At 57.8% G+C, this 25,247-nt stretch overlaps 5 protein-coding genes across 5 annotated transcripts; 2 read left to right on the top strand and 3 right to left on the bottom strand.

The window, feature by feature from the left end:
* The first annotated feature begins 736 nt into the window (after positions 1-736).
* LOC127594840 (N-acyl-phosphatidylethanolamine-hydrolyzing phospholipase D-like) lies at positions 737-1,616 on the top strand. Its single transcript, XM_052056606.1, is given in 2 exon segments — positions 737-1,092; positions 1,127-1,616. Coding segments are annotated over 2 exon segments (846 nt in total).
* A 6,285-nt stretch (positions 1,617-7,901) lies between these two features.
* LOC127594839 (serine/threonine-protein phosphatase 2B catalytic subunit-like) lies at positions 7,902-9,243 on the bottom strand. Its single transcript, XM_052056605.1, is given in 2 exon segments — positions 7,902-8,288; positions 8,290-9,243. Coding segments are annotated over 2 exon segments (1,341 nt in total).
* A 4,135-nt stretch (positions 9,244-13,378) lies between these two features.
* LOC127594838 (uncharacterized) lies at positions 13,379-14,902 on the bottom strand. The gene is given in 1 exon segment (XM_052056604.1): positions 13,379-14,902. A coding segment is annotated over 1 exon segment (1,524 nt).
* A 1,266-nt stretch (positions 14,903-16,168) lies between these two features.
* LOC127594837 (myosin light chain kinase A-like) lies at positions 16,169-17,116 on the bottom strand. The gene is given in 1 exon segment (XM_052056603.1): positions 16,169-17,116. A coding segment is annotated over 1 exon segment (948 nt).
* A 135-nt stretch (positions 17,117-17,251) lies between these two features.
* On the top strand, positions 17,252-18,253 carry LOC127594835 (osmotic avoidance abnormal protein 3-like). The gene is given in 2 exon segments (XM_052056602.1): positions 17,252-17,438; positions 17,589-18,253. Coding segments are annotated over 2 exon segments (852 nt in total).
* The last annotated feature ends 6,994 nt before the right edge of the window (positions 18,254-25,247 follow it).

Genomic DNA, 25,247 nt, shown 5'->3' with positions numbered 1-25,247 from the left:
ATGAACTCCATCACCCGCTGGAGGCCTGGCTTGCCTTCCAGCTGCTCCAGGAGTTCTGCGTACTCGGGCATGCCGGGGGAGAGTTCCTTCTCCTCAATTTGCTTGCGGAAGGTGATGGCCAGCTGGTCTCCGTTCACCACCTTCAGCTGTTTCACGAATGACACGAGAGTCCCGCTCAGCACTTTCAGCTCCTCGCCTCGGAGGTAGGCCAGCCAAACGGGCACTTCAAAAGGTTTTGACAGTTTCCGGCTCGACCAACTCGCTTAAGAACACTCCGTGCAGAACGTTCTTGACAGGCGACCGATCGGTTTCGTCATTGGAAGTGGCCTTCGACCGGGCAGTGTTCTCCTTCATGTGCAGCTTAGAAATGTCCAGTTCGACGATGTTGGACTCGCTGTCGAGGGCCTCGCGATAGGGCTCGTCAGCGCGCGGGACGAGGACATAGTGGCGGATGAGGATGACTGCCAGATAGAGCAGCAGCACCACCACAGGACAGCCCGAAGAACAACCCAATTGCCACCCCCAACTTCATCACTCTATAATGTAGGGCGGGGCCGAATAATCAGAATGTAAAAAACATATCTGGACTGCCCCTCCAAGAAATGGATGAAGCGGGCCACCAAGCACTCCGGCGTCATGGGCAGCTCCTTCGATCTGCACTTCGATGAGATCAAGGGCACGATGGTCGACTCCACTTTCAAGGCCATCGGAGGCATGCTTTCTTGGAAATTCAACTATGACAACAAGGGAAATCCCGCCTCCCGGTGCGGACTTGGACTCTGAACTGCCTGTCCTCACGCCTGAGTTTGGCTGCCGTGAGGGGGAGCTGAGGTTCACATGGCTGGGTCACAGCACTGCCGTCATTTCCACTTCGACTCTGAACTTCCTGATCGACCCGGTCTTCGCCCAGCGTTGCTCTCCGGTCAGCTTCGCAGGCCCCGAAAGGCTGCGCCCCGTCCCCTGCAAGATCGAGTAGCTGCCTCGCATCGATGTCGTCCTGATCAGTCATGATCACTACGACCACTGGGACGATGCCGCCCTCCAGCGTATCAAACGACCTGAACAAACCCGTGTTCATCTCCGGCCTGGACAGTGAAGACGCCCTGCCGAAGGGCTGCAAGTTCAGGTGCCTGGACTGGACGGAGTACGTCTAGCTTGAGATCTGGGGCGAGAAGGTCAGGATCACCTTCGTGCCGGTCTGCCACTGGGGACGCAGAAGTGTGAATGACTTCAACAAGCGCCTATGGGGCGGCTTCGTGGTGGACCTGCCCTAGAAGGGAAGGTTCTTCTATTCCGGCGATACTGGCTATTGCGACGTCTTCAAGGAAATCGGTGAATATTTTGGAGGCTTCGACCTGGCGGTGCTGCCGATCGGGGCGTACCACCCCCGCTAGCTGTTGAAGCCGCAGCATGTAGACCCCTCGGAGGCTGTGACCATCCACAAGTAGCTCAAAAGCAAGCAGTCGGTAGGCGTTCACTGGGGCACCTTCCCCCTCGGCTACGAGCACTACCTAGCACCCAAGAAGGACCTGGCCGAATCCCTGGAAAAGCAAGGCCTCAAGCCACACGAGTTCCGGGCGCTCTGCCACGGCGAGTCTCTGGCGGTCAAGCTGTGAGCATGATCTTCATACATCATTTGGCCTTCTTGGCCCAGAAGTCCTGGTAGTTCCCGCCCAGCATCTTGATCATTTCGGGGCTGCGGAGGACATCGACGAGTTCGTAGAAAAGCAGCTTTTCCTCGTCGTGCCGGCCTTGCTTGCGGGCCAGGGGTCACACTCCTGCACAGCTGCAGGATGGCCCCCGGCTGCGGGCAGTACCGATACGGGATCTCTCCGAGCTGCATGGTGAGACCGCTGCGTAGCACCCTCCCGAGCACCAGGATCACCGAGGTGTACAGGGTGATGATGCTGAAGCCAATGGACGATTTCGCTGTATCGGTTGGACAGCACGAACATGCCGAGGCCCCTGTCGGCTACCGACACTTCCAGGTGCTGCTGTCCCCACTGCAGGCCTGCTTGAGGGTCACATCCTGCCAGAACGCATTCGGGTCCAAGGAATCGGGCACTGGCACTTTCGCAGCCTTGTAGCTGATGCCATCCTGTACTAACTGCACCACGCCGAAGTAGAACCGCGGGATGCGCCAGCTGCGGTTGCACTGCCGCAGGATCGAGTTTAGTTCGGCTACTTAATTGGCTGACAGCTGTCGGGTGATCGTGGAGGGCTGCATGATGATCTGGCTCTGGTTGGTCCGGAACTCGTAGAGGGCGGTCAGCTGGACAGTCTATTTCAGAGGCGGGTCGAGGGCGGCCAGCAGCAAATCTCGGTTTTCGCGGGACAGCAGCCAGTTGGTATCGCTGAACTGGCCGAACTTCACCTGCTGCAGTTGGCGGGGGTCTGCCTCCGCAACGGCGGGAAGGCGGTCCAGCCCGTAACTCCGGCGAGTGTCGGAATCGACGGGGCTGGGAGGCTTACTAAAATGGAGTGTCTCGAACAGCTGGAAAGTGTTGCCCTGGCCGATTCCAATGCCGAGGGACAGCGACCCCGCTGAGATCAGGTTTGAGGGAGTAGACCGGGTTGAGCCCTGAGAACAGCACCATGGGGACGAAGATCAGGGCCAGGACCAAGATGAACCCGCCCCATCCCAGCAGCGCCTTCAGGTACCAGGGCTGTGTGCCAAGCCGCTCGCCCCTCGCGTCCAGCATGGCTCGGTTGAAGGCCAGCTGTGCCGAGAAATGGGTGACCCAGTCGGAGAAGGACAGCGAGGTCACCGAAAAGGCCCAGTCCATCAGCAGCTTCACCTCTAGCAAGAAGGGCACCAGGGTGATCACCCACACGCTGTAGTAGCTCACGCTGCTGCAGTCCGCCAGCGCGGCGAATTCCTGCTTGACGAGTGGGTAGCCTGCATGCAGCTGCTCCGCGGAGATGGCCAGGTACAGCGTGGCTATCACGAAATAGCCTTTCAGCCAGCTATCACTTTCGCCATGGCCTCCTTGCTGGCCCGGCACGTACCCCCACGCAAACCACCCCAGCGCGGCCACGACTGCGCCCTGCAGCAGCATCTTCGCCTGGGCCTGGCAGAGCACGCCGAAGGGGCGCTTAACCAGGGTGATATACCTTTCGAGGACGATAAAAGCCACATGGACCAGCACGGCCACCACCATTTAACTCGAGAACTCGTTGTTGCGAATGCTGTTCTAGAAACTGCCTTGGGTCCTTTTGCTGGTCAGGGTCGGGAAGAAGAACAGCACGTACAGCAGCATCAGCAGCTGGCAGACACTCGTCTGCGGGTACAGGTCCCACCCCGCTCGGTTGGGGCTCAGCAGCAGGGACAGCGAAGATTGCTCTCCCAGCCTGCCCGCTGGGTCTTAGCAGATTTCTTTTGCCAGCTGATCCCGCACCGCCCCCTGCTCCGTCCTCCGATCGCCTGCCACACGCACCCCCAGCACGCAGCGTCCCCCCACTGCCACCACCGCCACCACCAGCAGTTTCCCACCCGGCAGCCCCTGTCCACAGCACCGGCAGTTGTTTTCCAGCAAGGGCGATGGCCACGACATGGCGGGCCAGCAGCACCAGGAACATGTAGACGGAGAGCAGAAGTGCTCTGGGCTGCTTGAGGGGCAGTTCCAGCAGGAAGATGAAGGGCAGAAGGGGCAGGCTGGTCAACCCTGCATTGGCGATGAAATACCAGGAGGCAAGGACTCGACTGCCTCGCAGCCCATACGCCTTAAAGCCCGAGGCGGCCCTGTCAGCCAGGCTGCCAGCCCAGCCACGCTACTTCCAGCATGGCAGGATGCTCAAACACCGCTTCCACTTGATCCTGCTCTTTTCTCAGAATTTCCTGGAAGAATTCCAGCCTCTCCTCGTAGATATAGTGTCGCTGTAATGCGGATACCAGCTTGCCTTCGGACTCCCTTCGACAGGCCAGCAGCGTTTCGAGCTGTATCCTGTCCAGGTCTAGCTGGCACAGGTCTGCCCACCGGATTCGCAGGGGCCAGCTGTTCCATCGCGCCAGGAACTGCAACTGCTCGTGCAGGCGAAGAGTTGCGTCCGCCTGCTCGTGGCTGGCGTCCTATCCGAAGATGTTACTGTCCAGAGGCTCGTACTGCTGCTTTTCGTGCCAGATGCGCATGGTAGTCTGCACCGCTCGGATCTGCAAGTCGTAGGCTTCGAGTGTGGCTTGATGCTTTTTGCAGCCCCATCAAAGCGTTTTTGTCTGCCAGTTGCTGTCGGTAGAGTCTATCAATCTTCTCGACTTCTGCCACCCGGCAGGCCAAGTCCTTCACTCTTGCGTACTCTGCCGAGTCAGCCAGGTCAAGCCAGAGCTGACACAAAACAAGCACGGCCAACGAGCTGCCACAGGAAGTCCACTAATTCGAAAGGACGGGCAGGAAGGGTAGCTGCAGGGTCAGCAGAGCGAGTAGCTCGACCAGGACAAGTCCTCTGGCGGCCTGGCATAGAACGGTCATGACTCGATCGCTGGAGGGGTTAATGTAGGGGAGGATGGCCATGGCGGCAGCTAGAGGCAGGACTGCCAGTTCGAGAATGCTTAGATGGCCTGCGCAGGCTAGGGAGCACAGCAGGCCGGTCGTCCACCCGCTGCCCAGCATCGCTTTTAGGTACAGCCAGCGCCCGTCTTCATGACGGTTGACCAGCACCGGCCTTCTCAGCCCAGCGAGTCTGCGGTGCAGCCCGGCCAGCCTGCGCTGCATGCCTCGGACCAGCCCAGCCGCCCAAAAGGCCAGCCCGGCCCCCACGTAGAAGTACAGTTCAGTCGCGAAGATGATCACCGAGTTGATAAAGAACCCGAGCCTGAACTGCCGGTATACCTAAGGACTCTCCCCTCCGAAGGACAGGAACTCGAGCAGCCGGGGGTCAGTCACCCACCCGCCCACCACGCTCATGCTGCGCAGGTCCAGCAGCCCTCGCGGGATTGGCAGGGGGCTGGTCGTCGGGGTGATGTTCAGCAGCAGGAAGAAATACTGCAGGCCCAGGAACACGAGGGCTGCCCGGCTGAGCTGGATGATCGTCCGGGGCGAGACCGGCAGCAGCCAAAAAAAGGCGGCCACCAGCAGGTACAGCCAGGAGAACACTGTGAACTTGATGACGCTGTTGACCACCATCAGCAACAGGAACAGTCTGACAGTGCCTGTCAGCACGGCCTGTCCGACTGCTCCTGACATCCAGGCCTCTTCGCACAGCGGGTCTGCCACGAATGAAGCCGCCTCCCCTATCTCCTCCTGGCTGAAAGGTCTGTCCTCCTCCACTGGCACTTCAAGGTAGTCCTCCTCGATGGGGCAGGTGACGCCCCTAACAGTCGAAGTAGTAGGCTGTTTCCCGAGCCAGCTCGCAGTCGAGGCAGGAGTCGTGCCGTGAAGTTTTGAGCTCGATGCTGAGCGAGTACTGGCGGGTTTGTTGGCAGAGAGCGAGCAGGTGCTGCTCTAGTGCCTGCAGTAGCAGGAAGATGAAGTAGAACCACCATTCCTGCCAGATGCTCTGTCCTGGGCATGCTGAAACCCCTGCCACGAAGAGTGCCCAGCCAGTTCTTGGCAGGCCTGGTCTGCTCCCCTGCACACTGCCGGTACCAGCATCACCTGCGCTGTGTAGACAATCACCCAGCAAACCCCGCTAACCCCCATCAGCCAGCCAGTCAGCCCCTGCTTCAGCTGCGCCCTGACCTCCAGAACCGAGGGGGCTGGACGTTCCTGAAGCGCCTGTTCACGCCCTTGACAGTATTCCGCCAGATTGTGCTGAGCGATGGCTGTCCTGAGCTGCTGCAGCTACTGGAGAGGGGTTGCTGGCTGCCCGAACAGTCTGGCGAGGGTGGAAAACAGCCGCATGAAGAAGTAGAGGTAGAGGGAGAGCAGCAGGCCCGTCGCGATGCTCAGTCTGAACAGTACTGCCCCCAGGATCACCAGCACTGCCCCTGCATCCACTGAAACCGCCGCGGCAATCTCCAGCACACCCCCTGGCAACTTTCCGATCACCTAGCTCGGCAGGCCAGCCCCGCCTCTCCCGATCACCGCACAGGCCCTCAACACGACCACATCTGCGACCATCATCAGTCGGTCAGGCTACCCACTGAACCCTGCAGCCGCCAGGGCCAGCTTGACAGGCTCGAAAGAGTTGTCGGTATGCGCGTGAGGAAGCATGAGAAGGCGCGGGTTAGTATGGTCAGGCCACTGAGGATGGTCATTGCCTTGCCGAGGAAGGAGTGGTTGAACGGCCGATGGCTTGTCTGGATGATCTGCCAGAGCAGGATTAGCTGGATGCTGCCGAAGGCCTGCCAGTACGTAGTGCTCAGCACTCCTCCAATTATGATCCAACACAGCCAGTGTGCGGCCCACCGCCCCACCGCTTTCAAAGGACTGACCTTTTGCTGTCCTGCTAGCGGATGGAGGCTGGGCTGCTATTCACCTTCAAGCAGCCGTTTCTGAAGGAGTAGTAGGCCCAGTAAGATTAGCAACCAGGGCAGTCCGCTTGCATGTTGGCCTTGGATGGGCTCGAAGACGGGGTAGGCGCGGGTCAGGCCCATCGTCTCACAGAATTGGCTGGAGTGCAGCTGGCAGCCGAGCTGAAGAGCCACTGCCAGAAAGGACCAGCCCATTCCTACTGCCCAAACCATACCCCTGTGCAATCCAGCGGTCAGTCCGAATGCCAGCACCAGGGCAGTAATCTGCACCGCACCAGGTTCATACCCCCCATAGAAAAACAGCAGGGCTATTCCGACAGACTTCACAGCTAGAGCAGTCTTCTTCCAGGGTGTCCGGCTCGAAGCTGGATACCGTAAAGCCGTTCTTATGAGGATGGCGAAGAGGCAGGCGCAAAGACTGGGCAGCCAGGACAGATGGTCTCTAGAGAACCCGAAAGCTTAGCTCCAATCACTAGCAGGTATCTTAGTAACCGGGATGTTGCTGTATACCAGAAGAGAAAGATCGGCCGCCGCTGAGCTCGCCAGAAGAACAAGACCTAGGCGGCTTGCTCCATAGTGCCAGGTCAGTACTAGGGCTAGCATGGTCACACTCGCGTAAACACTAGAGTACCGGCAAATTATCACCATGCCCAATGCCACAAGCAGTCCATAGGCCAGTTAGTTGACCCCTTCGCCTCGGGCTGCTCAGGCCTGCTGCCTTCTAGACCCAACGCCACCACGAACAAAGCGGCCAGCTGGTAGTAGCACAGACTGAACAACACCTACGGCTGCTCCTCCACCCCCGCCAGCCCAAGCCACCTCACAGCCTGCATCTCAGGCATTCCAGGAAGCCCAGCCACCGTGGCCCCCGCCAGGAATAGGAACGCATAGCCCTTCAAAAGCACTGGGTAGAACGAGTTCGCCGAGAGGAGGATGACAGGGATAATGATGTAGATCTGGAAGGACTGACTGCAAAGGGCAGTCGATGTCAAAAGGATGAGCGAAAGGCCCCTCAGGATTTTGCTGGGCAGGGGGCTGGCTACCCTCGCTCGAGGTTTGATCATCTTTGGCAAGCTTTACTGCCAGCAGCGTGATTATCCCTGCGCAGGGGCCGATAGCCACCCCCCATCCGTCAATCTCGAGTGTTTAGGTTACCCAGTCCGGCCAGTCTTAAGCCAGGCCAGTGAGCATTACCACAACTTTAAAAGCCAGCTGCAGCAGCATTACTACTAACATCAGAGCAGTCACCCGCCTGCGCCAGGGTGAGACCATCTATGCAGGCCGGAGTAGGGGCTCCTGCTACTCGCCAATTTCGGGAACAGATGGGGCGGGCCTGACTTTGAGCCAAAGGTGGAGATCAAGCAGCACGTAGAGCAGGGCGATGGCCTGGAAGACAGAGCTGACAAACAGTCCGTAGAGGAGCACGGCCAGGACCAGCAGCGCATTGGCGAGGGCAGCGAGCATGATAAAGAATGGATCAGCCGGGGCTCATTTAATTGGTTATATCCTGGCTGCGGGCCAGCTCAAACCGCTCGAGTACGGACTCGAAGTTGCGTTCGAGCAGCACGCCATAGGGGATCTTGCTGTCAGGGCAGAAGCCCTTCAGGAGCAGGACCTTTTCGCTCTCCTCCTTGAGGATCTTGTGGAGGTTGAGCATGCGGGAAACCGCCTTGATCTTGTTGCGGATGGAGCGGGCTCGCTCGTCAGGCAGCTGCACCTCAGAGGCTTCCTCGGGGCTCTCCTCGAGGCGGAGCATGCTGAGCATCATCTGGCCGACCTTCTCAGCGACGAAGGGCAAGGACCAGCTGAACAGGTTCATGAAATTGGGCAGCAGGTAGGGATGGTGGCTATAGTTGAACTGCTTTATGTTCAGCAGGTTTGTTCTTGAATTGGATCAGCGCGCCCTTGTTGTTGTAGGTGTCGCAGTAGTTTGGAGCACTGAAAATTGTCAGTCCTAGCGGCAGTCCCTTCGGCTTGGGCCAGTGCATCTTGTATCCCTCCAGCTGCGCCTCGTGGGCACGGATCACTGATACCAGCTTGTTCGTACTCAGAAATTATTTGACCGCATCCTCGTTGAAAAAGTATGAGCATCCCCGCACCTCGTTAAACGAAAACCCTCGGACCGACTTCCCAGTTTTCTCGTTGGGGTCTGCCCACAGCATGTCCGAAATCAAGGAGTCCTTGGTGGGCTCGGCCAGCCTGAACTCCTTGGTAAGGTCGCCGAGAGTCTTGAGCTTGGGAGTGAGTCCTCCATGGACATTGAAAAAATTACCATTGAGAAGGGCGCACAGGGGCAACCTGTTGAATGACTCGAGAATGAGGCGGTACACCTCCTGGTCGAACTTGCTGAGGCACTCCTCCCGGAAGTTGAAGTGTGAGGTCATCTGCTGGCACTCGTGGTTGCCGCGCAGCAGGAACACGCTTTTGGGGTGGCACACCTTTATCGCGTACAGCAGCATCACGTTTTCGATCGAGAAGGAGCCGCGGTCCACGTAGTCCCCGAGGAACAGGTACTTGTTCTTGGCCGGGTCGCCTCCCAGCTCCAGAATCTTGACCAGGTCGTAGTACTGCCCGTGGATGTCCCCCACGATCGTGATCGGGTCCCTCAGCTCCAGGCAGTTCGGTTCTGCCTCCAGCAGGCGAGTCGCCTCCTTTATCAGCCACACGAACTCTGTTTTACAGACCCTGCCTTCCTTGTAGAGGTGGTCCTTAAGCAGCTTCCAGTTGGGGATGCCTTCCTCCTTGAAGAACAGTTTGGGGAGCAGGGGCCGGTGGGGCGGAGGGCTGACCGCCTTAACCCTGCGGTCACCAAGAGGGTCCTTCAAAAGCTGCATACCTTATAAAATGATTTTATTCCGCTAAAGACTGAGATCGAATGCCGATATTTTAAATTATGCGGCAAAATCAGGACAGCCAGTCCGAAGCCCCGCACCGCGCAACCCTCCGCTCTGACACCCGCTCCGCCCACTCCATCCCGCCTCGCGAAGAGCCTCCCGTCCCTGACAGCGCGGCAATCAGCCGGTCCAACTCCAATCTCAGCGCCACCCCTGAAAGCTAGCTTCGGCTGCTCATCACTCCCAGCGAGTTCGACAACGAGGACCTGGACGAGTAAGAGAAGATGGTCAACGACATGATCCACGAGCTGCGGGACAGCAAAATCCATTAGCGGTACGAATCGGCGATCATCCGGCCTGCCGAGTAGGACCACCAGCCTCCTAAGCGCAGGGAGCAGCAGGTCAACCCCGTGTCAATCAAGTTCCGACTCAGCCTGCCTCAGAAAGAGGAGGATGACTCAGACGAGGGCCGCAGCAAGAACGCAGCGCTCTAGCGGTCAGACTACATCCTAGAAGAGGCGATCGTTATCTTCGATGCGATCAACTCGGGGGACATGTAGTACAAGATGGCCCGGCAGCGGATGTAGCACCTGTGCGAGCGGCACCTGGCCATCCACGCCCTCCTGCCCAAAGCGGTTAGCAAGGTGGGCTTTCATCTGCTCAAGAACGGGCTGTTCTGCCTGCTGTACATCCTGGTGTTCGCGGACGACCCGGGCACCAAGGCCCGGCTCTACGAGTTCTTTGAGGATGGGGTGTAGTACTTCAGGGCTGAGTTCTTGGAGAATAAGGCCTTCGAGGAGGATGAGATGGCCGTCTACCACAGCAATACCATGAGCAAGACCAACCTCCGCAGCCTTCGTAGTCGCAGCCGCGAGGACGAGGAACCTGAGCCCGCCAAAAAGCTGACCCGCTAGGCTGCTTAGATCCGTGCCCGCAGTGATTTCGGGATGAAGTCACACTTCGAAATGACCGAAGAAGGGGAGTTGGTCGAGATTAGGCGATCCGCCAGGCTATCCCGCAAGAGAGAAGACGTGCCAAAATCAAGCCGCGAGTCCAAAAAACCCAAATTTAATTAGATCAGCAAAACGAAGTTTAACTTTTCCAAATTCGCGATAGCAGAGCTAAAGCAAAAGCTGGAAGCTGGATAGTTCGAGGATGAAGAAAACTAGCGTATCTGCAGGAAGATCATCAGGGACAACGAGGAGAGCTTGGAAAGAGAGGACCGTGAGAGTGAAGGGGGACAAGATCAGACTAAGAGGGGGTAGGACAACCGCTAGCGTTTAGCTGAGGTTGCAAACGAGGTAGATACTGCTGGCCAGTAGCACTTCGCCTAACAAAATTCCAATTCCTTTCAAAGGAAAAAATAATTATAATAATAAAACGTCTCCCAAACTTCTTTATCCCAGCCGGAGCTTCCAGCTCCTCCAGCCTAATAGCAACCTCATTAGCCTCAAAAGGTCGTTTCCTCCCAACCGTAGAGCCAGTCCCAGTCTCGGGGCAGTTTCAATTTCAGAGTTTCAAAGGTGGTTGACCCCAACGTGAACGGCAATGGACTGTTTGCCTTGTTAAAGATCGATGCGGATATTAGGAGGCAGTTGGACTCGGAGTACGTGTTGGTGTACCTCCGTGAGAAGGGGGAGTCTGAGGAGGGACGGAAGCGTAGGCTGTCGATTGAGCGGGAGCGGATCTGGGTGGACAAAAAGCAGGCGTAGGAGCGTTACGGGGCGGACCTGCCGATTATCGCGATGACGGAAGAAATCGAGCAGCTTCTCAGTGAGCACGCGTGACAGATTCTTTAGATCCGCAATATCCTCTTAAATTTTAACAATAAGATTTCATCAAGTGATAACAACCGTGACGGCTGCCCTCGAATTATGATAATTAACCCTGAAAAATTAATTAGTTGACTAAATTATGAGACACTCTTCCGTGAAAAAATTGGCCAAGAAGGGCCTGTCCGTGCGCTAGTTGAAAATCCAGCTGAACCTCAACAAGATGCTCGAATAGCAGGAAAGAAAACTCCAGACCGAAAGGCACCCCCGCCTTCCATAACGCAAACGAAATTACTTTCCGCAACATTTGATTTTCGACCCCATTCACGTCGAACAGCCCCTGCGGATTTCGACTTTTTTCTTCTTTCTTTTTGAAATAGGGCCGGCCTATCTTAATTAAGAGACTTAAAACAGCCCAATTAAATCGGCGGTGGGTCATAAAGGTAACCTGCGATGCCTGTGGCACGGGTAATATTTAATTGATGGTCAATCAATCATCCCGGTCCTTCTTTGGCTTTACAGGACGCGGCAGCTTCATCCCGAAGATCTTTTCCATCTGGATTATCTGCCCCATCTGCGGCACTGCCTTGCCTTGCTCCCAGGATGCGACCACCTGCTTGTGCACGTTCAGCTGCATGGCCAACTTCTCCTGGTTCAGCGACTTGGCCTGCCGGCCCTGCTGGATGGCGAGCTTCAGGTCGTGGCTCATTTCTGGGGGCTTGTAGGAGTCATCTTCGTCGTTGAGCATGCGGGCGACATGCTTGCCATCGAGGTGGCTCCTGGAGTTGGTCTCGCCCTTGGAGACGGTCTCGACCTCCTTGCCGTCGCGGATGGCCAGGTTGAGGGCCTTGTCGCCAGTGACGTGCTTGCTCTTGCTGTAGATCACGGTCGGCGGCTCCCTCTCCATATTCTTTTATATTATTCCAGAATGTTCAGTCCACCAGCCTCTTGATCTTGTCCCGCAGCAGGGAACGCTTCTCTGCCGCGATGGGACCCGCCCGCACCCCCGCGATCTTCGCCATGTCGGGTCGCAACAGCCCTCGGGTCGTGTTCGCCGCTGACACCATCTACCCCACCACCAGGAACAGTGTCACCAGCAGATCGCATCTCACGAACTTCTCGGGGTCTTCGATGCCAGGCTCCAGGACTTTGATGGCCTTCTTGAGCTGCTCGATGAGGGCCAGATAAAAGCCCTGCTTCTACTCGATATTGTTCAGGAAGACAGCCAGCCGCGGTTCTGCATCCAGGTCCTTCACTTCATCGCTACGGGCCTTCATGTACTCGTCGATGTCGGCCTTGAGGGCCTCAAACTGGCCTGCGACCAGGGCACGGTCAGCTCCGCCCCAGCCCTCGAATTCCACGGCCCTCGAGGGTGTTTTCCCCCTGCAGGAAGAGGGTCAGCTTGTTGACCACAATGATCATCACCTTGAACACCATGAACAGCAAGATCTTGTTGTCGCCGGGCAGGGACTCGCTGACCCGTCTGCAGAATTGCAAGAAGAGGAGGTGCAGGTTCGCCGCCTTGTCCGGGCCTACCTGCTCTTTCCGCACCTCTAGCATCCTCTTTTCTTGTGCGCGCTCTGGCTCGCCGAAGAACCGGTCCAGAAGGGCTGAGGCGTAGGCCCGACGCTAGAAGTGGGGCTCGGTCGCGGCCTCCAGGAAGGCCTTCAGCCGGCGGTCAGCCACGTTAAAGGCCCGTTTGGCTATCCTGCCCATCAGTTCGCTATCCTTGCAAGGCTCGCTGAGCAGGTAGACCCCGAACACGCCCATTCCGTAGACATCGTTCTGGAAGGACAGCTGCCCCTTCTCCCGAGCTTACGGTGACTGGAATGGGTCGGTCTTGCTGATCTGCGGGGGGTCAAGGACTGTGCCCTTCACTTTGCGAGCCTGCCCGAAATCGCCTACCTTGAGGGCTCCTGCCTTCAGGAAGATGTTGGTAGGGTGGATGGCGTTGTGCATGACTTCCGCCTTCTCGAAGCTTGTAAGCGTTTCAGCCAACTCCCTCAGAAAGCCAAGCACCTGGGCCTCAGGGTAGGGCTTATGCCGCTTGGCGAAGTCCCGGTCGCACTCCTCGCAGATGACGTAAGCGTTGTTGGTGGTGGAGTAGACATCGAGGAGGCTAACGACCCTGGAGGAGCGGACACGGTCAAGCATTTCGATTTCGTTGTTGAGGAGGGCCTTGAGGGCAGGGGTGTTGACGGCCTTGAGGTTGACGACCTTGATGGCGACCTTCTCCTGGGAGACGTCGTTGACCCCCAGGAAGACGGTGCTGAAGCCCTGGTAGACGGCCTTGTCCAGCTCGTAGGAGTAGTATTCGATCTTCTTCTTTGAGTAGTTGGGCCTGGACATTTGAATTTTATATGTCAACGCTGCTTCAGGGGGCTGACGTTGTTCCGCACCCGCTTCACGTCCTGCGCGAACCGCAGCGAGCACACCGACGGGTGGTAGTTGCACCCCAGCGGGCTGATGTTCACTAGCATCAGCGTCTTCGCGTCGCCCTGCAGGTATGGCTGCAGCAGGTACGTCAGCTTTGAGTTCCGGTACGGCACGTGGTGGTCTTTCTTCGCCAGTGCGCAGATCACCTGGCTGAGGTTGGTCAGGCTCTTGTTGATGGCCATGGTCTCCTTCATGCGGTCGCCTTCCACTCGACTCTGATGCACCCTTTCTGAGCCAGCCAGGTCGATCAGGTTGAGCACGCCCACTCGCTTCTCGCCTCTCCTCTACCCGACGATCTTCAGCATGAAGATGCAGTGCGACCGGGAGCTGTGCTCGTTGCAGTTGGTCTCTGCGATCCTTCTGTTTTTCTGGGCCATCTCAAGCACCCGATAGACTTCGGCGAGAGTCTTGACCTCGGTCTCAGTGGGTGTCTAGCTTTTGTTGCCCGGCTCCAGCAGGTCCCGGATCGTCTCGAGGTAGACCTCTTGCACCGACGCGAACAGCTGGAAGGAGCAGCTGTACACTTCAGCCTTGCTGATCTCATTGAAGATGAACAGGGCGGTGCGGGGGATGATCCCCTGCGCCTCGCCCTCCCCGCCCTGCATGGTGAAGGTCTTGCCCGAGCCGGTCTGCCCATACGCGAAGATGCAGACATTCTTGCCGTCGAGGGCACTCTGCACCAGCTCCGCCAGCTCGTTGAAGACGTCCGCTTGGCAGGCCGAGGGGTCGAAGATATGCTCGAAGGAGAACCTGTATTCCTTGCAATGGCTTTCCGTCTTGAGCTCGCTCTAGGGTACCACCAGCGTCAAAGTGTTTTCTTCGACTGAAATCATCGTCCCGTCGCACATGTCGGGCGGGTCGCTGCTCAGGAAGGGGCGCACTCTGCAGTACACCCGGATGTTACCTTTCAGTTCCTGCAGCTCGTTGTTAAGCTTTCTCTTGAGTCCGGTCAGTTCCTCCACCCTCTTCTTCATCTCCTCGAGCTCGTTTTCCTTTGTGCTGAGCTCAGCCTTGACTTTTTCATCTTTTTCCCGCCGCTCTTCTCTTAAACGATTCACTTCTCCGAGATCTCGCTCGAGCTCTCTGCCCTCACGGTCCAGCTGTTCCAGCTTCCTCTTCTGGCGCAGCAGGGATTCCACGGCTTCACTGGAGTCTTTCTCAAGGCGGTCCTGCTCAAGCTCCAGAATTCGAATCTCACTAATAGCATTGGTCAAGTCCTGCTGCTTCTCAGACTGCTCAAGCGTCTTCTGCTCCAGGGTGGACAGCAGACTTTTGTTGGACAGCCTGGCCCGGGCCCGAAACTGCTCGGATGCGAGGACAGCCCTGGCCCTGTACAGGTTGGTGACATTCGGCAGCACCTCAGCCAGCTCCTCAGCCCGGCCGGCGGCCCTCCTTAAGGCCGCCAAGCAATCCTGCCTCCACTCCTCGATCTCCTCAACCCTCAGGCTCATGGCAGTTTGAATCAAATTAGTTGTTGATGGTGAAGTACGCGAACAAGCCCACCCAGAAGAAAAGCAAGCGGGTCTCCACCAAGATGAACGTCAAGATCCACCGCAAGGCCATGCAGCAGGTCAAGAAGAAGAAGAAGGAGGCCAAGAAACTCAGGGCTATGGGGCTGCTCAAAAAGCGCAACAAGAAGGACCTGCCCATCCCTAATCTCTACCCTTTCAAGGCCAGGATTGTCGAGGGCGTCCGTAGGCGCAACCACACTGCCGTCGCAGACCACCTCGAGTCTCACAAGGTCGACCCTGCCGAGCTGGCCGGCCACGAGCCCCCTCAGCCCGAAACATAGCTGGACAAGACCGTCGAAGTGCGCGGCACTAAGAAGTATTTCAAGGAGGTCAGGAAAGTACTTGAAAACGCGGACATCATCCTCGAGGTGATCGACGCGAGAGACCCGATGGGTAGCCGCGCGAGGCAGATCGAGGCGGAGGTCATGGGCATGCCGGGCGAAAAGCGGCTGGTTCTGGTCATGAACAAGATCGACCTGGTTCCGCTTGACAACGCGCACGCCTGGCAGACCCACCTCCGCAGGGAATTCCCAACCGTGCTCTTCAAAGCGAACCTCCAGAAGCAGCAGAGCAAGCTGTCCAGCACCGCCCTATTCAAGCGCTCTCTCACAGAGCGCAAATAGCTGGCAGAGGAACTGACCAGCAGCTCGAAGGCGGTCGGGCCTGACCACCTGCTGCAGATCATAAAGCAGGTCAGCCGGAAGGAAGGCGTCTCTCGGGCAGTCACGGTAGGACTGATCGGCTACCCCAACGTCGGCAAGTCGAGCGTCATCAACAGCTTGAAGCGGGCCAAGGCATGCGGGGTGTCGCCCTTGCCAGGCTATACCAAGAACATCCAGGAGGTCAAGCTTGACAGCCAGGTCAAGATGATCGACTGCCCTGGGGTTATCTTTGCGCAGGCCAGCAGCCCCTCCCTCGTCCTCCAGAACAACATCCAGGCCCAGGGCGAGGATTTGCTCGCGCCTGTTGAGGAGATCGTTCGGAGGGTCGACCGTGATGAGCTGCTGAGGCTGTACGAGATCGCAGATTTTTGTGACGCGGGCGAGTTTCTGGGCAACCTGGCCCGCGCCCGCGGCAAGCTCAAGCCAGGCGGGGTGCCCGACCTGGTGCGGGACTGCGCGGGTGGTGGTCGACGACTGGAACCGAGGCAAGATCCCCTACTACACGCGCGTGCCCACCCCGATGGAGTAGGAATGACCAGATGAATCACTTTTTCATGAGGGTCTTGGACAGCACCTTCGAGGCGAAGACAGTGATGGAGGCCTTCCGCAGACGCCTGCGGGCGTTGTAGTTCTTTATCTTCTCAGGCACCTCCTTGAGCACCAGCTCGCTCTTCTTGCTGCGGATCCAAGGGTGCGCGAATATCTATTCCGCCCCGTAGCGCTTGTCGGGGCTGACCTCCAGCAGGTGGCGGATCAGGTCCTTGGCCTCCTCGCTGATGCAGGCCCAGTCCTCTTCGGGAAACTCGTACTGTGCGCCCTTTATCAGCTGGAACAGCTTTTCGTTGTTGTCCTCGCTGAAGGGCGGGTACCCGCACAGAAGGATGTACAGGATCACGCCCACCGCCCAGTAGTCGATCTTCATCGAGTACCCCCGGCCTTCGATCACCTCGGGGGCGATGTAGCTGGGTGTCCCTACCGCGGTGTGAGTCAGCCCCTCGTTGATGATCTTGGAGATGCCGAAGTCGCTGACCTTGATGATCCCTCGTGCGCCTTCCTCCGAGTACAGCAGGTTTTCAGGCTTGATGTCACGATGAGCGATGCCCAGCCTGTGGCAGAACCGGATCGCGTCGATCACCGGCACCAGCACCTCGCAGGCGTCCTCCTCGGTGTAGACCTCGCGTTAGACGATCCGGTCGAATAGCTCCCCGCCCTGCATCATCTCCAGCACCAGGTAGCAGGCCTGCTCAGTGTCGTACACGTCCAGCAGCCGGACGATGTTCGGATGGTTGACCTGGCTCATGATCATGATTTAGCTCTCGAGGGCGATCTGCGCATCCATGTCCATGTTCCTCTTGTTGAGCACCTTGACCGCCACCTCTTTCTTTTCGGCCTTGCTGAAGCCCCTGTACACGACCCCCTCCATGCCCTCCCCCACTTTCTCGTCCAGCACGTAGTCCACTCGGATATCGTAGTCCTTCACTTCAAAGTCCATTTCGCTCGTTATAAAGTCGTTTGGATGTGCAGAGAAGAGTCGCTGCCCCGGAGGAGGATTGTGCTGGCTGACAGCCCGCGCAGACTTGGCGCTGACTCTCGAGCGGCTAGCTCGAAGGATATCTCCAGGAGGGACATGCGTTCTGTTGAGCGGATGCGCAAGGCTCACAAGCATAGCGAGACCATTCGTGTGTGCGTCCGACCAAGACCGCTCCGCCTCAATGAGCCCCTCTCTGAAGATCTCTCCATCAGCGAAGACCGTGTAACCGTCAGCGGCTGTGACTACAGTTACGACAAGGTCTTCAGTTCCACAGCTTCGCAAGGCTAAGTTTTCAAGGTCATTGAAAGCAGCGTAACGGACGTTCTGAACGGCTATAAGAGTGCAGTCATCGCATATGGAGCCACGGGCTCTGGCAAAACCTTCACCATGTTCGGCACGGCGGGCTAGCCTGGCGTGATCCCTCGGGCGACAGAGCAGCTGTTCCATCTGGGCCAGCATTTCCGGTTCGGCTGCTCGATGCTCGAGATCTACCGGGAGCGGGTTTTCGACCTGCTAACCCGAGACAAGCAGGAGCTGAAGGTCAAAGAGAGTGCGGATAAGGGGTTCTTTGTGGAGGGGCTGGCTGAGGTGGAGGTGGCGGACGAGGCGGGAGTGCAGAGGCTGTTGGAGCTGGGCCAAGCCATGCGTCGATTCTCGAGCACAAGGGTCAACTCGAAGTCAAGCCGTAGCCACACTATCTTCAGCATCAGGATGCTGGAGGGCTCTCGGGCGGGCAGACTGGCTTTGGTCGACCTCGCGGGCTCCGAGAATGTTTGCAAGAGTGGGGCGAGTGGGTAAGTCCTGGAGTAGGCCAAGAAGATCAATCTGTCTCTGTCCTGCCTCGGCAACGTGATAAATGCTCTAACTGCTGGTAGCGAGCATGTTCCATACCGCAACTCGAAGCTCACCAAAGTTCTGCAGGAAACACTGGACGGCAGCTGCGTCACCACCCTGCTCGTGAATATCAGTCTGGCTGAGGACAGTTCGGCAGAAACCCTCAGTACTCTCAAGTTTGCCAGCCGCGCCAAGCAGCTCAAGCAGCAGCCTCCAACAAGCCCCGGGTCGGCTCCTAAGTGGACTACCTTCGAGGGCTGGTGACCAAACTCGAAACCGAACTTTCAGAGACCCGGCAAGAACTAAACTTCTGGAAAGGCCGAGAGCGGACCTACTCGACAGTCGAGGACAGCTAGTAAGACCGCCGGCCCGTCCAGCACTACTACATCGACCTGTTTGAATGACGATTGAGTGCCAGCGCATCACGCCGCTTCGATCTCGTGTCTGCACTTGGGGCAGCGGGACTGCTTCACCAGCCATTCGTCGATGCACCCTCGGTGGAACTCGTGCCGGCAGGGCAGCTCTCGCACTTACTGGAACTTCTCGATGTCGAGCAGGCAGACCGGGCACTCGCTGCTGTTCGACCTCGCGATCCGTGCACGAGCCACTGTCTCGATCTGCTCTGGGGTCAGGCCTTTCGGCTTCTGCCGGTCCATCCGTCCCTGCAGGTGGGCAATCAGCATCTCGCCCACCCCGTTGATCAGGGAGATCTGCAGCGCCTGGATACGCTGCCGGTAGATCGTCGCCAGCAGCCCCATCGACCCCTCGTCGATCTGTGTCAGCATCAGGGCAAGTGCCCGCAGCTGCTCGATGTGGTTTCGCAGCTCGGGTATGCCGGTCTCTTGCAGCCCTGAGTTTATCAGACTTTCGACCTGCACGGACAGCTGGTCGATCGGGCTGACCCGATCGTTGAGTTCCGTGGCGTGCTGTTGTTGCCGGCGCTCCTATTCACGCTCCCGCTCGAGCTCACGCTATCGCTGCTGCTGGATCATCATGCGTTCCCTGCGAGCTCGGTCTTCCTCCTCCTGCTGCAGCCTTTCCCGCTCCCTTCGTTCCATCTCTCGCTGCCTCTGAAGAGCCTCCATATTCTCACGGCGTATGGCTTCTGCTCTTGCCTCCAGCTACCGCGATTGCTCCAGCTCACGCTCTCTGGCTCTTTGTTCCTATAGGGACTCCCGGTGGATTTCGAGGGTTCGGCGAGGCGGCTGTCTGAACCATTCAGGTCGCACCCTGTTCCACGGCGATCGATCCTTCTACGGTGAGGGGCATTCTGTAGGCCTGGCCTCAGACACGGGCTGGGGTTCAAGGAGCTCATGCCGGGACTCGTTCCTAGATCTCGCATCAGGCAAAGCAGACTAAGACAGATAATTTTAAGATTAAACTGGCCCAGGTTCAGCCAAGATGACCTCAGACTGGGCGAGCGCGTGTTCAGGCCGAGTGGCGCTACGCCTGGACTGGATCCTGAACTGGCTGCGGCCTAGGCACCCCGCCACATGCCCCTCCTGATAACCACTTTACCAATTCCCTGATCTGCAGCATGGCGTGGCAGTGCTCGCATTCCTTGCGGTTTTCAGGGCAGTGCGGTTCGTGCAGGTTCAGGTTGTGGAACAGTTTGTGGCAGAAGGAGCACGCGCGCTTTGAAGTCTTTTGAAGGGGCTTCGAACGGGCAGGTTCGATGGCAGCTTGGTCACCTTCTTTTGGAGGGTGCGGGTGGGGTGACGCACCTGGGCTACCGGCACTGACCTCCCTACAGTCGTGCCTCGACGCATATATCTTATAATGTATGCTGTTCATTTACCTCGACTTTTAAAAGTTTCTGGTCAGGGTCCATTAGGACTAGTCGCGGACCACCATTCCCGTGTCTTCATTGGTTGCCAAGCTGGATGCTTAGTGACTAGCCATGCTGCAGAGTCCTGAAGGCTGAGGGCGGTAGCTTGTAGTCTTCTAAAGCCGTGGCGAGATCCTTTTTGGGGGCTAAGTAATGGTTGTCTCCATGGGAAATGTGCCCCAGTGCACTCCCACCGATTGGCTGCTGTTCAGCTCCTGATGGATGGCGACAGCCTCAGCAGGGTTGATATGCTGAGGACACAGCAACTAGCGGGGCTAATAGACTCCGATCGGCAGGATGGCCAAATCAAATCCCCCGAAGAACTCGCCCAGTTACTTGAAAAGTTGGCAGTACCCGGTATCCCCGGAATAGTAGAATTTATGCCTGGAAGGAAGCTCGACCACGAACCCGCCCCACAGCCGTTTGTTGAAGTCAGTAGCCCCCTGCGACTCCAGTGGCAGGCCGGCACGAACGTTATGCCGATCTTCTGTCCCTTGACTTCAAACTCCACCTTTTACGTCCAGTCCAAACAAATTTGTTTACAGCCTGCTGGCAAAATGTCTTCGCTGCCCAGGCCTGCGAGGAAGATGGGTTGTGCCTTGGTCTTGGAGATGCTGCAGAGTAGGCCTGTCGAGGTGGTCGTAGTGGTCATGACTGACCATCACTATATCGATATTGGGGAGATCTTCGGGACGGCATGGCAGAGGGCGGAACCGTCTTGGACCTGCCATGCTGACAGGCGAGCAACGCTCTGAAAACACAGGGTCGATCAGAAAATTGATCGATGCAGTTGAAATGACTGCAGAACTGTGCCAAGCCATGTAAACCGCAGCTCCTGGTCACCGCACTTGAACTGGGGCTTGACCACTGGCAGTTCTGCATCCAGGTCAGCATCTCGCCGAGGCCTGCCTAGTTTACTGTTAGAGAGCCTCCAGCTTAACAGCCTGTCTGCCTTTCTAAACGGACTGTCAACCGGAGTCCCCTTGATTTCAGGAAAGCGCAGGTCAAAGTAGCTGCCGAGCATGCCAGTCGCTCGCTCAGCAGGCCTCAGCCATCGCTGGGACCGGCAGTCCAGAAACATTCTTTTCATTAATTTTAATTATTGGAAGAGATCAAGTTGTACTGGTGGCATCAAATTTGGAGTCATCGCTTTTTTTTGGGTTGGTAGCGGCAGAGTGGACAGACCGCCCTGCGGCACATCCAGGCCCCAAGGCAGTACGTGTGGTACTCGTGCCCGCAGAGCAGCTGCCTGACCTCGTCCTCAGGCTACACCTCGCAGAAGCAGATCGCGCACTTGTCCTGCTTGACAATCTTGACCTATCTAGCGACCACCTTAAACTCGTCGAACAGGAGTCCCTTCCTTTTCCTCCACCTAATCAGGTGGATCTTAGCGTTCCACTGTAGCCGCTCTATCCTCGCCTTCTCTCGATCCCTGGCCTATTACCGCTGTCTTGCGAAAGTCTCTATCTTCTCAGCAGTGATGAGAGTCCGGCCGATGGCCTCAAAGGCAGGCTCGTACTGTGGGATCTTTGGGTTGTCTCGCTACGACAAGGAAAAGATTGACTGGCCTGCCTTTTTGTGTGGGGGTTGCTCAAGTGAGAGCTGACAGACAGATGAGCCGAAGGCCTGCTGACCGAGGGGGCATGCCTGCTGGCCGAGGAGGCAGGCCTCCTACCGGGGCGGGCCCGGTCGGACCGAGGCGGCTAGCCAGCACACTGCCTCGCATATGGTATTTGACATCACTTCTTGCCGACGGGCAGGTCAAGTGGCTTCTTCTTGCGGATGCTGGCCCCCAGCTTGCTGTCCAGCTTGAGCTTGATCTCGTCCGCCAGGGCCTCGATGCTCAGCTCAGAGTCGGGCAGGTGGCCGATGGCCTTTTCGTAGATGCCCTCCAGGTAGGTGCGGTGGAGGTTGATCAGTTCGTTGTTGATCTCCTTGTGCTTCTGGTTGGAGTGCTCGAGCTGGGTGGCGGCCAGCTGGTACCTCTCGTTCAGGTAGTTCAGCTGGCACTTCAGCCCATCAGCTCCTCTCCCGCTGCGTGAGCTAGCCGACATATTTGTCCCGCTCCTCCTCGAGCGCCCGCTTCTGGGCCTGCATCTACTCCAGCAGCCTTTACTGCTACTTGCTTCTCACCAGCATCTCGGACGTCTCTGTGGCCTCCTTTTCGAAGTGCTGCACTTTTTAGGACAGCTCGCGCTTGCTCTGTTCTGCCTACTCGCACTGCTGCTTGCTTCGCTTTAGAAGGCATACTAGCTCCTCGTTGGCCTACTCCTTCTGCCTGGCGTTTTCGTTCTGTTCATCGACCTGTCTACGCAACGTGGAGCAGGTCTGCTCGAATTGCTCCCTCTCCAGACGATGCCGCTCCAGTTCAGTCCGGGCCCCCGCAAGCTCGGATTCCTTCCTGCCGTTTTCCTCAGCAAGCCTACGTTTCTCCTCCGCCAACTGCTCCATTTCCGCGCCCAGGGCGCCTTGCTCCTGCACGGTCACGAGCAGCCGGTTGATCTTGTGCTCCAGTTCGGTGATGGTCTCGCCTGCGGTCGCCTCCATCGCGTTCATGCGCTTTTGCATCTCGATCAGCTTTTCTGACAGTTTGGCTCGCTTCCGCTCGGCCTGGTCTGCAATTGTTAGAAGCTGCTCGTTTTCTGCTCGAAATCGGGCCACCCTCTGCTCTGCCTTTCCATCCGCCTCAGCAAGGCCTTTCTCTAGTTCCTGGCACCTCGCGTCCAGCTTCTCCAATAGCGCGGCCAGCCTCTCAGCCTCCTACCGGGCACGATCCCTCTCCTCGCGGTAATGCGGCTGGCGGGCGAGGTCCTGGTTGACCAACCGGAGCCGCTGCAGCTCAGTGACCTTGGCGGTGAGTGCTTCCCGCCAGTGGTTGTCGCGCTCCTTGCACTTGAGCATGAGCGCCTCGATGGTCTGCTTGTCCTGCTTGATCTCAGCCTCCAGCTCCTCGATATGCTGGTGGGCAGTGCTCTGCTCGAAGACTGACCTGCGCACGGACTCCACCCGGGACTCATAGGCGGCGTCGTCAGGCCGTTCTTCTAGGGCCCTGGCCAGCCTCTGCTCCACCCTCTTTTACACGCCCTACATGGTTTATCCAGTCATTTAAATAGCTTGCGGTGCAGCATCTCACGCAGGTTGGCGAACTGATCGGGCGGCCGCTTCTTGGCGCTGTGGATGGCTCGGTAGCCAGGGCTGGTCTTCATTCGCTGGTGGGAGGGGCTCTTGCCTGCTCGCTCCTGGCTGCCGCCGCCGCAGGGCACTGGCCGCAGCTTGATTGACCAATCCGAAGCACTCACGATCTCTGGGTCTGGCTTCGGATCGTTCTTTATCTCTGATTTTTGCTCGTCCAGGAACAATTTCTGCCGGGGTTTTTTGGCGACCTTGGGAAAGGCCCCCTCGCGGAGAGGCAGAGGACGCGGGGCCGCGAACCGGGGCGTGCTTACGGCCGGACGGTAGGGCTGGAACAGCAGGTCGTCATCCAGTATTTTATTCATCGGAAGATTAATAATTTCTCGCGTTCTTCCTTCTCCCGCATCTAGCGGTCAAACTCCGCCCGGATCTGCTCGAAGTCCTCGCCTTTGTAGGTCACCTCCAGCACTTCATCCCCGGGTGTGTCGCTCGGCGAGTCAGCCCTGCTCGCCAGCCGCTCCATCCTGCTCTTGTAGGGCTTCTCCTTCGGCAGGATCGTTCCTGATTTCTTGAATACTCTCACTTTCTCGCCGTTTTCCGTAAACCCGAAAAACACCCGGCCCACCTTCTGCGTGGTGGGGTCCACCAGCCCCACCCTTGACACGTGCACCGGCATGGGCGTGGCTTTCATGTCTGAGCCCTCTTCGCGAGCGCTGCTGGCCATCTTGGTCTAAAGGTTCACGCCCTCGACCACAACAGTGTTAGCCTTGCGGTCAAGCCGGAGCACCTTCCCACGCTTGCGCTTGTCGGTGCCCCATTTGATCTCAACGAGATCACCGACTGCCACCCGCCAGTTGCAAAAAGGCGTCTGGAGATGCTGGTTGGGGTAGATCTCGCCAGCAGGCCTGCGTTTGTTGAACCTCACGCCGAAGTTGGCCACCGCTCTCAGCAAATTCATTAGAAATGCAGTGCGAGAGGCATTCCCAGCCGAGCACCCACATCCAGCTGGCCAACTCCCAAGCCTACCTTGTTTGTCCTCGCTGTGGGCCGGCGCCCGATGCGTTCGACCTGCATAAAGAAAAGGCTTTGGTCAAGGACCTGGCCAACAATCTGGACTTCGTGATCGCGGGGATCAAGCAGGCAAGGGTACTGTCCGCCCGCCGCTACTTCGCAGACCAGTTGGACGAGTTCAGGCACTACCTGTCCGGCTGGGCGAAAGCCCTGGGGTAGCTCCCTGAAGGCCTGGAATTTATCGGGGAGGAGATGTGCAAGGCGGAGCGGTGGTAGCCCGAGGCCCGCATTTCAGAGTAGATCAGCAAGCTCGCATACCTGAACAAAAAGAAGAGTGAGAAAATCGACTCTTTGGTGGCCGAACTCAAGCTGAAGGACAAGGTCATCAGCGACCTCACCCGCGAAAACACCCGGAAGACTCACTACATCGAGAAGACCGTCAGGCAGGCCGAGTCCATCCTCCCCTCCAGGGCTGCAGTCCGCCCCAAACCCTCCAAATCCCTCGAGCACCCTTCCACAAATAGCTCGAAATCAAGCTCAAGAACGGCCTGCAGCCCCAGGACTACGGGCTGCTCATGAACTCGCTTGCGAAGTACCCCAACCTCCAGAAGCTGTGCCTGTTCCTCAGGGACTACCAGTTCGGCAATGAGGCCGCGCTGGCTATCTACCGAGGGGTGGAGAAGCTGCCTCGCCTGCGGGAACTGTACATCCGCAACCATTTCGAGCTGTGCGGAGGGGTGTAGTTCGCAAGGCTGAGGTTCTTGAGGGAGGCGGTCAAGCTGGCCGGCGAGGGGCAGGTGGTCGGTGCGCCCTGGGACTGATTATTTCTTTTGGACCTAACATGATAAAGATACATAAAGATGTAGATCAAATACTGACCTCCTTGACGGAGCAGTCCCCGCAGAGCAGGACGTCGCCGACCACGTACTCGACGGGCTTGTGTTTGCAGTCCATGCACATGACCGAGGCCAGCTTCTGGCGGAGGAGGGCGTTGACCTCCTTGTTTTCCTTCATGAGACTCTCGAATTTGTCCATCGATTATTAAGAATGAATGGGCTGGTGGAATGCACGGACGAGAAGACCGAGTTCTACAAGCTGGCGGAGAACCAGCGGATCTCGCTGCTGGAGGGCAAGTCCTCGTCAGGTGCCGAGGTCACCAGCCCCTACCCCGAGCGGTTCTTCCTGGCCGGGCTGGCCCTTCTTCCCTGGCCGGGCTGGCCCAGCTGCCCCTCGTGATCCATTTCCTGGCGGACTTCAATTTCCTCACCTACCGGGGGCAGACCCTGC

This window comes from Hippocampus zosterae, unplaced genomic scaffold (assembly GCF_025434085.1).
Source record: "Hippocampus zosterae strain Florida unplaced genomic scaffold, ASM2543408v3 HiC_scaffold_280, whole genome shotgun sequence".
Lineage (NCBI taxonomy): Eukaryota > Metazoa > Chordata > Actinopteri > Syngnathiformes > Syngnathidae > Hippocampus > Hippocampus zosterae.
This window is presented reverse-complemented; position numbering and strand designations above follow the sequence as displayed.